A 14,701-nucleotide genomic window follows, 5' to 3' on the forward strand; every position below is an offset into this window, starting at 1 on the left:
TGAGGCTTGTTTATTGTGCATGACTCGCAAAGACCGAGGATGTACTGGTAGTTAGGAACTGTACATTATATGAACTGAAAACGAGACAGACTATTCCGCCTACGAGCAATTGTAAAGCTCTTGCACGTGGAGTTTCAGCTTGAGCCTTGCCTACATAGGAAGCAATTCTCCTTATGGCTATCACATACGACCATAGGTACTAGAGAACTCGGGATCCCGTCCGCTCTCCCTTAGATAAACTGGTAACCGCTGGACTAGTAGTCAGGTGGGTGACCACTGGCGAATCCCTGGTGTTGTATGTTTTTTTTTTCAGTCGTTTTTGTGCCCGGAATATGGGAGGGTCACGACTGGCTGGTGACTTTGATGTCACATCCCGTAACCCACCGGTGAACTTGTTAACTGATTAGGGGCACCGAACAGCAATGATTGATGGCCGTTGCTCCTACTAATTGCTTACCCTAGTAGATACCTGCAATTCTCTAGTCATCTTATGATTCACCGTGCTTGACACATTTAATGCAATAAAAGAACATTATAGTATCTTTTGTACCAGCCTAACTGACCTTAACAAGAAGTAAGTAAAGGGCCAGCTGCGTATGAGACTTATACTCCACGGAACAATATCACCGCGAGTTTATATGCCAGCTCTCATTGGCAACTTTAATACATACTCGTCAGGTTGGTGTATCTGAACGCCACTTTTCTCCAAACTGAATGACAAGGGCATTCTTCCAGCCCGCCATGGAGTAGTGGCTCTCAAACTTCAGCTCGAACTGCACTCAAGGTCTTCAAAAAGTATTGAGCCAAAGATAAAGAGAGGCTTTTGACTGCTCCAATCTATGCCGGAAGAAGGATTGCCGCACCGGCCTCATACCATATAGGCCAATACAGCCACGCCAATGTGACCATAAACAGGACGGACCAACCTCCATCCTCGAATCCCCTTGACATGGCTTGGCAATCCTTTAGATTTTCGACTGTGCACTAGATCGAGTCTTGGGATGCTCGTTGTCCCACTTTGCCTTGAGGGTAGCTGCCTTGTGCGACTTGGTAGTAAAGCCCTCGTACAGCTTGTGCCATCCACCGCCAAGGGTGCGGATGTCAAGCGGACGGCCAGTCGCGGCGTTCATATAGGTTACGGAACCTTTTACCTCGGCGACGATGGCTTGCTGTTTCAGGGAAAAAAGAATGGTCGTACCAGAGTTGCGGGTCGGTTCAATACGATCCTGTCGGTAGGCGACAATAAGCTGTGCATCAATTTAGTTAAGGAGTTTCTGGTAAAGCCGCCAAAATTTTATAGAAACGTAACGTACTGAGTCAGGGTATTGGACCTGCCTACGGATATCTAGGTTGTATTTCCGCACGGCAGGAATAACGGACCTGGCTTTAATCATATCATCGTACTCTTTCTCGGTGAGGAATTCGTCGTAGCTTTCCATAACGCGATGGAAGCAGGTGCCTATGAAATGCATGTATTGCGACTGTGTAACATGGCCAAAAGGGTCCTGGTCTTCGGCCCAAAGGACTCCGCGCTCGACCATGGTCTCGGGATCGAATCCCATGGCCTCCAGGGTCGACAGCGCGCGGCCTCGCAGAAGTGCGTAAGGATCAACATTGGGATGCGGGCCTGGGGCACCGGTGCGTGAGTAAGGCGAGTTGTACGCCGACTCGCTGAGTCGAGACTTAGATTCGTCGGCCGGCATGAAGGGCACGATGAAATCTGGTTTTGCTATGCCAAAGGTAGCATAGGTGAAGCAGAGAAACCCATTGATTAGAGTCCTTTTCAGTCGAGTTTGTCACAGGGGTAGAGCCGCGTTTGCGGAGGGGCCGAGGCAAAAGAGAGAGACGTAAGGGACTTCACAACTCCACTTCGGCTGCCGTGTAACCACACCAGTGGCCGGCTCCCGTACCGGGCCGTGATGGGAAGAGTGCTGAAAGGGCCGGATTACGTATCCAGCTGCTGGCCCTTTCCCTGCATTCGACAGACAGGGTTGTCCACTACAGGGTTGTGTTATGCAGCCAGAGCCAACAGCTAGACAGAAGAGCCCCACAACAGGGGGAAATCTTAGGGATGTACCTAGGTATAGAAGTACCCGACGTGTACTTCTCGGTAGCCTGCCTGGGTACATATAAATCTGGCTTTGTCAGTGAAGGTTGATATGCAGCCCTTGACGTATTCGTAATCGATTCTATCTTGAATACTCCCTGCTCCTCGAAGGATCTGCTGTCGATCACACAGGTATTGGGTCGATGAACATCATTTGCCGTAGTAGCACGCTTTAAACAATTCGGAAAACGCAAGTATAGCTTGGCCTGCAGCCGAGTCCGCCTTGAGTCCTTCGATAACATCTGATTCAAGAAAGGCGACCAGTCGAGGTGAGCAGTAGTCTATATGGTCACTACAGAAACCGCGAACGGTAAGCAGGCACCCATCGCTTGAGACTCTGACGTAGGGACGCGAACCCGGGGTTGCGTTGCTGTCGGCAGTGCTATAGATATACGCTGGGCTAATCAGGTAATGAGATTGGCCTTTCCCTCCCTAGTGGCAGACCCATGACGCTGCGTCGAAATTCTCACCCCGTCGGGTGCTGGCTTCGACAATCAGCCCAACGAGCGATGGCTCCGAGCCCAGCAGGCTTTTGAGGAAGTCCCGATATACCCTATCGAGGCTCTGCGAATGATCAATTTGCGGTACATTGAATCCAATCGCTTTCAACACACCGAAGTAGGCGTAGGCCCTGTCGCAGGACTGTGGACTGTCACGTTCTCTGACTTCTCTCATCAGGGCTTGCAGTACCACGGTCTTGCTCGGCAGAATTGTTGCAGTCTCCAGACTTGATGCTCCAGCAGGTTCTCTTGATGAGAGCAAATATCCGATCGGGGAAGTGACAATCGCATCATCCGTACATGTCTTCCGCTCTTTATTCACGTTCAAGCCAGTAATCAAAGGCATGGCACGTAATTTCTGTACTTTTTCAGATGATCGCTGGGGAGATTCGGCAAAAACAAAGCTCATGGATGTAGCGAAAAGCCAGAAAGGTATTGTAGAAAAGACAACAAGCGAGCGGTGAACAGAGCACCACTTCCCCGCCTCGTAATTATTAAGCTTGGGCAAAAGAAAGTAGTACGTGGGTAGGAAGATGACTGCCCATAGGAGCATCTCTGCAAAGATATGTAATAAGTGCAGCACAAAGAGATACTCATCCACATGACAGAAGAAGGTATCTTCTTGCTTGTCAGGCACTGAGGTAAACGCTCGAGAGCACGCAGGGTCCGCCTTATCCAGATATTGGCGGAAGGTTGACACGCACCCGGCCGAAGTGCGGTTGCGGTCTCGCCTCGATGGAGGTGGGCGTCGCTTGAGGATACCTTGCCAGTGATGAGGTCTTTGGATATTCATCCAGGCCATGCCGAGGCTATGTGCTGGGCTCCCCGCGAGAAGTCTCGGAAACCCAATCGCCAAGGCTGACAAGAAGTCGATCCATGAGAGCGTCATGTCGGCATACAGCATCGTAGGATTGGTAGCGAGCACGGCTTCTTGGAACGTCCAAGCGCGGTGTGAACCACTCGCACTCAAGCAGTTTTTGTATCTGTACTGACTCCTGGGGAGGAGGCCAAGTAAGGGGCTCAGTGACGTCCCGCTTCAGCGCCCACATCACCAGTCGGTAGCCTGCAACACATATTTGTTGTTAGTTAGCGGTGTGCGCAAAAAGGGTCTGTTATGGGGGAGTGGACTGACATATGGCACGTTGAAGGAATGCGTTTTCCCATATATATCTGACTCTCTTCCTCCAACGTTCCTGGCGGCTCGTATCCCAGACCCATGGTAGACTCTGAGTACTCCGCCGGAACCTGCACGCGGAGAAGAAACGTTTGAGCGTCGCGAAGCCGGCATGAATTGAGGGATTGCCCGAGCCCAGCCATATGTATACCGGTTCAGCCCATTGGTATATCTCTTCCATCAGCAGAATTTGGTCCGCTTTTTCCGCCATGGCAGTAGGAGTGTCTGCTTGGTTGATACACAGCGCATCGACCCAAATGGGAAGCCAAGGACTCAGTACAGCGGATTGGCGTCGTCGTACGGCTCGTGACGCAGCGACACAATTGGGAGTGATGGCGAATCTGGTCGTTCCACATTGGATTGCGTTGCCCACCCCGCTTGCTGGGGATTGCTTCGCGTCCCAGACGTAGGACAATGCAGCGAAACGGGGGCAGTCAGAGAGCAACGTGCGGTGCTCTGGCGGTCCCACGCCCGTATAGCCTCTTTCTTTGGCGTCCGAATCCACACTTCTGCATTGCGACCATGCAAGAGACTCTATTCACAATAAGTAAGTGATCGGGCCCCGGGCGCTAGCTATGGACGGCCCGAGTGGACCCCCCTTGCCAATGGACCTGTGATTGTTAGACTGGTTACCTATAGCCCTGTCAGAAGTGTAAAGAAAATAATATTTTACAGTATACCAGCCCGTACTTGAAAGAACTAATAGGGTTATTTAGATAATTTCAATCAAGTTTTTATTTTATTTTATTATATATTATTTATAGAAAAAATTGATCAAGTGGATTCGTATACCCACCTGGGCCTTTCAAGCTGTATGCTGCGATATTTACGCATATAATGCAATGCTTGCCCTGTCCCTTCAAGACACCGTGTGCTGGAGTTCTTACTGAGCGTGAGCGTCTGTCATTACCAGCCAACGCACTCCATCACCTAGGAAATAGTCACCAAAGCACTCGCAGAACATATGGGTAACGTGTCTAAGATGATGGGCTCAAAATTTAGCCACTCTGTAATTCGCAAACAAAGCTATGGTAAAAAGATAAAGTCCGAAATGCCGAGCCACAAAACGCCAAAGCAAGCTGGCCCGCTTACATATGCCCGTTGAACCGATGGCGGGAGGGAACTTCCCGAGAAGCGGTAGTAAACAGTCTTCTTAGACAGGTGTCATATCTCATGATCGCAGTGAAAGCCCCGTGACCGCCATCCACATATAACTCCTGCCGGTACTTACATAGCCTAACCCTCAGCTGATCTAGACCTCGTTGCTCGGGTACGCCACCTTGGTGGTGGGGACGAACTCCTCCTTCAAACTGCGCGCGCTGATGAAGCGGGTCAGGAAGTTCATGCTGCCGGCCTTGTCGTTCGTGCCGCTGGCGCGGGCGCCACCGAAGGGCTGCTGGCCGACGACGGCGCCGGTGCTCTTGCAGTTGATGTAGAAGTTGCCGGCTGAGTTGCGCAGGGCCTTCTCGGCCTGGAGGACGGCGCTGCGGTCCTGCGCGAAGACGGCACCCGTGAGGCCATAATCGCCTGTCGAGTCGACGAGCTTGCAAGCCTCGGCGAAGGCGGCCGTCGGGTCGGCGCCCGCCGCGTCGTCGTAGACGTAGACGGTCAGGATGGGGCCGAAGAATTCGGTAGAAAGGTTCTTGTGGGTAGGAGACGAGGTCTCGTAGATGGTCGGGTGCACAAAGTACCCCTTGCTGTCGTCGTACTTGCCACCAGCCAGCAGGGTAAGTTCAGGGTCATCCTTGGCAGCGTCGATGACTCCCGAGAGCTTCTTGAATGATGGGGCGTGGATCACGGGGCCGACAAAGTTCTGGTGCTCCCACGGCTGGCCAAGCTTCAGTGCCTCAGTCTCGGCGACGAGCTTAGACTTAAACTGAGGCCAGATGGACTTGGCGACGTAGACGCGGCTAGTGGCGCTGCACTTTTGGCCCTGATACTCGAAGGCACCGCGGACAGTTTGGATGGCTGCGTTCTCGATGTCGGCCGAGCTGTGGATGAGGTGGAAGTTCTTGCCGCCCGTCTCGCCAACGATACGCGGGTAGCCCTTGTACCGACCCTCAGCAGTGCCCTCGCCAATCTGGCCGTAGAGCTTGCGGAAGATGGCCGTGCTACCGGTGTAGTGCAGCGCCGCAAACTCCTTGTGAGCCAGGACTGCCTTGGTGATCTCCTCCGGCGGGCCTGGGACGAACTGGATAACGTCCTTAGGGAGACCAGCCTCCAGCAGAATCTGGTACAGCAACCAGTTGGAGGCAATGGCCGAGTCGGAAGGCTTCCACACGACAACGTTGCCGAGTAGGGCGGGGGCGCCAGGCAGGTTGCCAGCAATGGCAGTGAAGTTGAAGGGGCTGACAGCGTATACGAAGCCCTCGAGCGGACGGTACTCGACTCGGTTCCAGACGCCCGGGGCGTTGTGGGCCGGCTGCTGGGCGTACATCTCCTCGGCATACGACACATTGAAGCGGAGGAAGTCGCACAGCTCGGCGGCCGCGTCGATCTCGGCCTGCCATGCATTCTTTCCTTGGCCGAGCATGGTGGCTGCCATGATATCGTACCTGTACTTGGTGGCAATTAGGTCGGCGGCCTTGAGGAAGACGGCTGCGCGATCAGCAAAGGGGAGAGCCTCCCACGCCGGCTTAGCAGCCAGCGCAGATTCGATAGCGGTGTTGATGTGCGAAGGCGTCGCGAGGGAGTACTCGGCGACAGTCTGGGAGTGGTTGGAAGGGTTGAACTGCTTCGAGGTTTCTGATGTCTTGACCTGTACTTGGCTATTAGCGGATGCTTCAAGGATCCAATTTCCCGGGACCGAGGGGGCCTTGATCATACCTCTTTACCTCCCACTACCAGGGGAACCTGTAACGGGAGCTTGGACTGCAGAGACTCGACGGCAGCCGTGAGGCCTTGTCGCTGTGAAGAGCCCTTGGCATAGTGATGCTGGCGCCGCGTCAGTCTTTGGTTATTTCTGCCTGCTCTCTTTGGGGATAGCTTACGTTGGGCTCATTGAGCACCTTGGGGATCTTGAAGGTAGCCAGGTTGGCCATCCTGCTCGTCGAGCTCAGGGACCTTGTGACGATGTGTGAGGATTGTAAAGAAGCAGCCTGGCGGGAGCAGTGAACGGCAGTCCGACCCGTGGACGACAGGCCCGACTGGAATGCTCTCGTCAGCGGCGCCAGGCCGGCGCCATTGGCTTTGCGAACGGCAGAGGTCATCTTGCTCAGAAGCCTCTTGCGATTGCTGTAGTGAGAACCGCGAGGTATCGCTGCGCTCGTCGACCCGGAAGCTGGGGTTGATTGATAAGAGCGTCGTGTAAGTCCTGGTGCCCTCGGTTGCTTGTTTTCGGGGAGCGTCTCAGGGAAGAAGCTTCGGCGTGTCAATTGGGATATCTGCCCGGCTCTGTCTCTTCGCTATAGATGTCTACAGGCAGGAAAGAACACTACAAGACGTCCTGCAGCTGTGAGTTTATGAAGCTGTCCGGACTCGATAGCTCGCTCGCTTTGTTTCGGCACAAGACGCGGCTGCGGGGCACTGGACCACTGGCCGATAGCGCCAGTGACAGGGGTTCGGCGACTCGAACCGACAGCTATGGTGGGGTCCCCAGCGCTCATCGCTTGGCCTCCAGGCCTCCTCCAAGCCTCTGGGCCCATTTCAGGTACCTCTATGGGCGCCGATGGTCGGCGGTCGGAGTGCAGAGCCGTCCTTGACTCGGGGGGCCGCTCCGTGGTGGCGGCCACGGTATGGAAGAACGGTGCCCTGCATGCATCGAAGGATACACAGACGAGATGAGCAATATCACTACGCCTATGACTACGGAAATCTCGAGGCCGTTTTCTTGTCTGCTTCAACTTGTCTTGCCAGCCTATTTTTCATTGCACTGCGGCATCTGCGGGCGGCGATACGAGCTCCTGTACAAGCTTCCGCCAGTACTATACCGTTCCAGATCTCAGGAGGCTATAGCTATAACCTAGCCAGCCACCCGCCATAGGTTGAGCTGCACCGTTTCGGGCAACTGTATCCAGTGCGCTCGCGGGGTGGGTCTTGCTAGCGTGAGTTAGCAATCCTGAGCCTCGCATTGCCGAAGCCTTCACGATAACGGCTGGTGCCAGACTGAGAGATTGCCCCAGAAGCTCGGCTTACCATGGCAAACTAGTCTTTTATGGAATTGGCTTGGATATCCTGTCCTCGATAGACAGCCGGCTCAGACCAGGACCAAGTGGTGGAAAAACGCAGAGAGATACGAGGATGCGCGACAAATAAAAACGTGTTCATTGGGACAATAGGAACGAATGCTGCATGTAATAGACCAAGCTCCCTCTACTATCAGCCGTGTAGTAATACACAAAAAGCACCTTAAGCCTTGCCATCAATCCGTCTGCTCCTTTCATTAGTTGGGCATCATAGCCCGGGTATGAGTAATACATGCAAATCCACCCTCCCTTTCTGGTATCTTGTTTTTCTTTCTCGTCGTGCTGTGCCTATAATCTGCATACAAAAACAAAAATCACAACAATGACACTCGACTCGCTTGTCTTCCAGGATTTCCAGCGGGCCGCCATGGGCTTACTGCCGATTTGTGTGTTGGCTCGCGGCTGAGGCGGTGCCAGGCCGCGTGTTCGGTCTGGAAGAGGAGTGCAGGTGAGGACGGTGGTGCGCAAGTGTCTCCGTGTACTTGCCCGGTTCGTAGTTGAGCGCAGGGATGGTAAGGCCGTACGGCTCCGTGTGGCCGTCCTTGTCGTGCTGATCTATCTCAACTCGAATAACACAGTCGAGTGATCCGTCATTGTTCTTGCCGTGAGTCGCAGGCGCAGCAGCCTTGTGCTGCGTACCTGCGCTCAGCTCGCCCTTGTGGAGGAACGAATGGCCATCTTTGCCGTCGAACTGGGGCTCAGCGGTCTCGCCGTTTGTTGCATGGGCAGAGCCATTTGTGGCAGCGGCGTGGTTGTTGGGCGAGTTCTCCGTGATGATGGCGTAGTTACGACTGGGCATCGTAACATGGTTTGAGTTGGCAGTCTTGTTCGAGTTGCCAGGGTCCTTGTTGAACAGACTCAGAAGGGTCTCATCGGTGTCGGGGTTCAGATGGTGGATCTTGTTACGCTTGGCCAGCAGATTCGCGATGGCGGCCGGGGGAGGCTTGTTGACAATTGCCGACGACACCACGTTGACCATGTAACGGTGATCTTGGTCTGCTGGGATGTGGAGGTCCGGGTTCGAGTAGAATCGTCCCAATGCCGCCAAATGCACGTCGCCGCCCAGAATCGTGATTCTGATCGAGAACTCGGAGCAAATGGTCTGCAGCCGCTCAATGAACATGTTACGCTCCTTCTTATGAGTCCGAGCCGTGTAATGGTCGTCCAGGTCGTCAAGCAAATCTACACTGCCGTCAAAGTGGTTGAAGACGCCGCCACCGAAACCGAATCTGCGGTTCAAGAACTTGATTGGTGCGATGAGCGGGCTGGAAAATACGTTCTCCAACCAGGTCAACCTCTGCCGTTGTTGTCAGCTTCCCGACTGCTCACGATACTAGGGGGCTTCTACTTACGGGGTACGCGATGGGAATTCCCAGGAGCAGGATCAAGTGCTTGTAAGGGTTGCCAGCCTGTGCAGCGGCACCAAGCTCGTCTCGCACGCGCTGGAAGATGAGATCATATGTCTCGGGGTAGTTGACCTGATGACGGGTACGCTCAGTGCGAGCGTCGATACCCAGGAAGGCCATGCGGGCTCCGAGTCTGGAAAACATGTTCATGGAGTGCTCTGCAACATACGGGCCGGGTCTGCTACCAATGATGTATCCAGGCTCGTTTTGCAGCGTAGCCGGCGCAACGAAAGTGTCCTTGACTTGGGCGTTGTCCACGGCGTCTCCGGCCTCCATGGTCTGCGGCGCAGAGGTGGTATAGGTTGAGGTGGGGGGTGCCAGGTGATGCTGGAACAGCATGTAGTACTTGTGAGCAGTGCCACCAATACCGCGGAATACATCACACTTCATGAACTCGTTCACGTAAGAACCGAACCCGTCGATGATGTCGTGGTCGTCCCAGATGTTGAGCTGCGCAATCTGTCCATTGGCCTGCGCAAAGGGCTCGGTTGAGTACCAGCGGATGTAGTTCTGCAGGTAGTAATCGTCGCACTCTGCTCGGAGCTTCTCGGGGAACGGGTACTCCCTCCTCTTCTTCGGGTTGCCAATGTCAGTCCACTGCCTCAAGGGCCCATTGACACGGATCCCGTCATTGTAGATCTGGTCGCCGCCTCCAAGCATGACGTGGAAGGGAGCTTCGGCATGCCGGCGCAGGACGTCGTTCCAGAGCGCTGGGCCGCTCCAAGCTTCCTCGTCAGTGCCAACACTGAATCCATTGCAAGAGTGGAACATGATCCTCATCGACTCGGTCGTGGCAGGAATGAAGAAGTAGTTTGTTACGGGCTGGGTGGAGCTCTTGTAGCGCACATCGGAGATCGAGTATGCCCACTTGGTCTCGGTGTCGAGCATGTCGCACCTGAGGTGAAACTGCCAAAAGGTGTTTCGGGGATCAGAGTATAGACAGTTCCCTTGGACCTCGGCTCCGTGGCGGCTCTCAACCGCACCGTTGCCCTGGGACACCCCATTGGCAGCGGCGCCCTCTCCGACAAGACCCTGTTGTTGATCGGCGACCTCGACACGTCCAATGTGCAGCGTGGGCTGGAAGCTCTGGGTCTTGCCTCCGCCCTTGGTGACGATGAGCACACTTCCATACCAGACGTTGCCCTCCTGGCGGCGATAGTTCAACAAGGGCCCACACACGACTTCCTTGCCGTCGCTAACAGCGCCAACACCGTCGGTAGCACCATCGGGGCCAATGACGATCGGGGTGAAGTTGCCGGTGCCGCCGGTGGGGGGCCTGTCGCTCTCGACTCTCGTGGAGTTGAGGAAGTTGGTCAGGTCTTGAGTGTTGGCGCTGGCCGTGTGCGGATCGCGGGCCTGGCCGGCGTGACGAGCAAAAGCCGTCGACTCCTGGTGTCGCCATCGGCTCTCTGAGCGGTAGGGGTTGGGGCGCTCGTCCCCGGGGACCTCGAGGTCGTGTTCGTGTGGTTGGGACGTCATCCTCTACAAGATCTGTCGACTAACAAAGAATGCGACTACGGATCGCAATACGAGAAACTGCAGTGACAGCTCCTTGGAATTCGAGAAGGGTTTTATTGCGCAGACTCGGCCCCTGCTGTGGCTGTGGGTGAGTAAGTGTTTTGCAGGTCGTCGGCGCTCGCGACGGGGCGGCAGTCGTATAGGAAGTCGAATCAAGCTCCGTGGAAGGCAGGTAGGTGATCAAGGTTTACGCAGGCAGAGCCAAGGTAATGCAGTATGCTTCCAAACAGGGAGATTGAGCACCGTACGAGGAGGGAGATGCGCCTTGTCACAGACAAGATGCCACGATGTGCCGACTAGTGAAGGCTGGGTTGCGAAAGCTGCATCTGTTGCTGCTGGATGGGGGAGGGAGCGGCGGCGCGCAGACCACGATGGATTGGCAACGAGGACGGGCGGGTTGGATGAGGATCAGGCCCTTGGCCCACTGTTGGTAGGGCGACGCGCAGAAGAACAGGGAAAGACGTGTGCCAAGACGACAAGGTCAGATTGGGGGTTGCTAAAGTTGGCTAAAAGGCACGATGTTTCAATATCTATGGCCCGACTTGAGCTCAACGATTCGTGCAGGGCCACGTAGGGTAGAGGTTGTGTGTAGCGCAGTCACAGCCCACCATGAGATTGATGCTACATACGATAGTTACCGAGTCTACTCCCAATCGAGCGGTCATTGATTTGGCTTCGGTGATGATTGTCATGGCTGAATAGAATATCTACAGCAACACAAATAATGTACCTGCTGCTGCGTGTTGTGTTGTGACCATGGTCCGGGTATGATTACAGCTCCCAGCTCCAGCTCCCTGCAAGAGATTGGTGGGTTGCTTTCTTTCTGCTTTCGGTGGCCCCAGCTCCATGTCATCATGTCTATCAGCTCATCTCAATTGAAACGCAACAGGGGTCATGCTCCGTAGTTGCTGTGTAGGAGTGCGAAGGTACTCGGACTGCAAAGGGACATGGTTTCAGTACTTCGACGGATCGCTGAGGAGGCCGCCGTCGCCCACAGCTTTCCAGGCTGTCGCCCTCTTGGTTGGCATCCGGTCCAGGCAGTGCATCTGCAGAGCCCCGTTGCTTGCGATTGAATCTATTGAGGCATCGCCAATGATGTTGCGCTGCTGGTACCCGTCCTTTCCGAGGTCTGTGCCTAGAATTGCTTGACGAGCTTGGCCTCTGGTTGTCTGGGACGGGAGTTGGAGGCAGCTCGCTGCATCTTAATTTTCAGTGGAGACGGATCTGCACGTGCCATCCCTGCCGCATCCCAAAGCCCTTCGAGTGGATTGAGTTGAATGACGTTACAGGCTGCCAAGTCGGCTTTAGCGGCATCTCTTATCGTGCCACGGCCCAGTAAATGCTCCATGTGCGCCTATACGGTACTGTGAGTAGGTAACTATGGATGTCATCGTGAAACAATCTCCGTTACCTGCTAGGAACCAGGAAACAGCGGGCACGATGGGGCAGGCCAGCCCTACTTCTATCGCGCCTTGATTTCGACCGTCTTGTGTGAAGTTGAGCAGCTTAAAAATAGCATCCATGGCAATTATATGCTCTACATCAGCCAAGTTATGGGGCTCGCCTCTATATACAGGACGTGATATCCGGCGAATATTGTACATGTCTAAGATTTATCCAAACGTGCCAAATAGTAAGTCGCTTGGCTGCCCACAAAAGCTGCCGTATTGTGCAGTAGGTCTATAGTTACAATCAACCTCGCGCAAGGGTCTAGTTGTCGGTCTTGGGCTTCTGCTCAACGACCTTACCGAGCACGTCCATGCTGTTGTGCTTGTCGTCCTTGACCTTGGCCGCGGCCTTGCTGTCCATGGACTTCTGAATCCACTCAATACCCAGCATGCCGGCCGAGATGCCTCCCACGTGCGATGCAATGTCGTAGGTGAACGCTGCCGCGTTCCTGGAGAACAGGCCGGCCCAGATGTGCAGGCCGACAATGAGGCCGAGGAAGACGGCGCCCGTGGGCCCGGACCACGGGTCCGGCGGGTAGCCAAAGATCTTGAACTCGTCGGCCCGGTGCAGCCAGAAGAAGGCGGCCATGATGCCGTAGACGGCGCCCGACGCCCCGAGCGTGGTGAACTGCAGGCCGCGGAACAGCACCAGGTTCGACAGACTGGCCAGGAAACCAACAGCGCCCGAGGCAAAGTAGAGCGCCAGGAAGTTGCCGCGGCCAATGTCGTCGTGCAGCCGGATGCCAAAGAACCACAGGGCGACCATGTTCCCGATCATGTGTGTTGCTTGGTGATGCGAGAACATGGCGCCGATGACCTGCAGTGGGCGCGGAGTCGCGGCGACCAACAGCATGTACCTGTTGAACACAACCCAGGCCGGCGGGAATTTCCACAGGGCGAACACGGCAAAGTTACCAAGAATCAACGCAATGCACGTTGCGGCGGCGGGAGGTATGTCCGGCCACATCCGCCAGTTCCGTTTAGGAGGAGTGTAGTAAGCGGCAAGGACGGCACATGCTCCAAGGACCAGGAGCACGAATGCCGCCGTGGGCAGCAGGCGTTCCCAAGCCGCCATCTTCGGTGGTTCCGCCAGGCTCGAAGTGGCCCGCTCCGTGTACTTCTTCACAAACGGGCTCAGCTCCCTCGGCTTTGCCTGCTGGGTCTGCAGCGTTCCGATGTTCCCTAGAGCCTCCTCCTCTTCGCGCTTGATGCGCTCAGCTTCGAGGCGCTCCTGTTCGGCCGCGTGCTTGGCTTCATTGCGCTTGCGGATGCGGTCGAAGACGCCCTCTCCGTACGCGGAGTCGTCTTGTCTTGGCAGTCTCCCGGTTGGTGCCAGCCTCTGTTCCTCGACTTCCTTTGCGGTAGGAGTCTTCTGAGGACTCGTCTCTTCGAATTGTTCCTCGGCCTCCTGGCTGTTGAACTCGGACTCTTGTTCCTCCAGTAGTCGCAACTCGTCCTCGGCGCGCAGCCCGGCGTTGATGACCTCGTCCACCGGGATATTCTTGCGTAGGTACTCCAACGCCTTGATCTTGTCCGCGGCCAGGAAATGCGCCGTATTCTGTTGGAGATCCGGGTCGTCCAACGTGCCGGCAACCCTCCGGCCGTGTATTATCTTGAGGAGCTGGTTGGCATCTCGCGCCGTGATATGTGCGCCGAATATCTTGTTGACTTCGGTCTGGGTGAGGTCTTCTTTCCGATAAGCGAGCCCGTTCGCATCCTCGTAGTCGTTGGGCAGCAGACTGTAGTGAACGATGGCGCGAAACGTAAAGGCCGTCCGCACCGTTGTCCGCGGTAGTAACCCATGGGATTGCGTCCATTCGTACCGAAGGGCTCTGGAGGGACGCAGAAGCCCAACCGCGTGTGTACTACGACCGCAGCATCCTGTCTTGAAGGGCGCGACCCGGGCTACGGTCGCAAACTGGCGGGCGGAGGCTGTGTAGAGTATCCGTTCGCTCTGTCGGGAGACGGCCCGGATGCCAATCTGGAAGCTCGACGGCGGCGCCAGAGACGAGAGGATATTCATGATCCCGATTCAGGCCCCGTGCCTCCAATGAGCAAAACCCATGGGTGACGCCCCAGTCAAATTGTTGCGGTCTTGGTGGGTGGTGGAACGATAGAGCTGGATGACGCTATCGTTGCCGACAATTGGAGGTCTGGAAATTTTGTTGCGAGAAACCGGCTAGCTCCGAACGGGTCCCGGGGGCAAGGGTGCCAGTATCACTAACTCCCTGCACAAACTCCGTGCATCACGGCCCCCAAAGATATTGGACGGTCTACAGCAGTATACAGTCAAAATGGGAATTGCATCGTCTTAATTCAATTTTGGGAAAACTAATTAGTCGACCTGGCGGCGCCCAGCAATTT

The 14,701-nt window shown here is 55.2% G+C and overlaps 4 protein-coding genes across 4 annotated transcripts; all 4 read right to left on the bottom strand.

Annotated features, from left to right (window-relative positions):
• Positions 1-965: 965 nt before the first annotated feature.
• Positions 966-1,703, bottom strand: JN550_012242 (uncharacterized protein; the record flags this gene model as incomplete). Its single annotated transcript, XM_049310697.1, has 2 exons — positions 966-1,247; positions 1,314-1,703. 2 exons carry the CDS (start codon positions 1,701-1,703, stop codon positions 966-968), a joined length of 672 nt encoding a protein of 223 aa, XP_049165774.1.
• A 3,330-nt stretch (positions 1,704-5,033) lies between these two features.
• JN550_012243 (uncharacterized protein) lies at positions 5,034-6,990 on the bottom strand (the record flags this gene model as incomplete). Its single annotated transcript, XM_049310698.1, has 3 exons — positions 5,034-6,539; positions 6,608-6,715; positions 6,772-6,990. The coding sequence occupies 3 exons, from the start codon at positions 6,988-6,990 to the stop codon at positions 5,034-5,036; spliced, it is 1,833 nt and encodes a 610-aa protein (XP_049165775.1).
• A 1,348-nt stretch (positions 6,991-8,338) lies between these two features.
• On the bottom strand, positions 8,339-10,850 carry JN550_012244 (uncharacterized protein; the record flags this gene model as incomplete). The annotated part of the gene is made up of 2 exons (XM_049310700.1): positions 8,339-9,262; positions 9,318-10,850. The coding sequence occupies 2 exons, from the start codon at positions 10,848-10,850 to the stop codon at positions 8,339-8,341; spliced, it is 2,457 nt and encodes an 818-aa protein (XP_049165776.1).
• Positions 10,851-12,599: 1,749 nt separating this feature from the next.
• Positions 12,600-14,360, bottom strand: JN550_012245 (uncharacterized protein; the record flags this gene model as incomplete). The annotated part of the gene is made up of 1 exon (XM_049310701.1): positions 12,600-14,360. One exon carries the CDS (start codon positions 14,358-14,360, stop codon positions 12,600-12,602), a length of 1,761 nt encoding a protein of 586 aa, XP_049165777.1.
• Positions 14,361-14,701: the final 341 nt, after the last annotated feature.

This window comes from Neoarthrinium moseri, assembly GCF_022829205.1.
Source record: "Neoarthrinium moseri strain CBS 164.80 chromosome Unknown scaffold82_Wmoseri_CBS_16480, whole genome shotgun sequence".
Taxonomy (NCBI): Eukaryota; Fungi; Ascomycota; class Sordariomycetes; order Amphisphaeriales; family Apiosporaceae; genus Neoarthrinium; species Neoarthrinium moseri.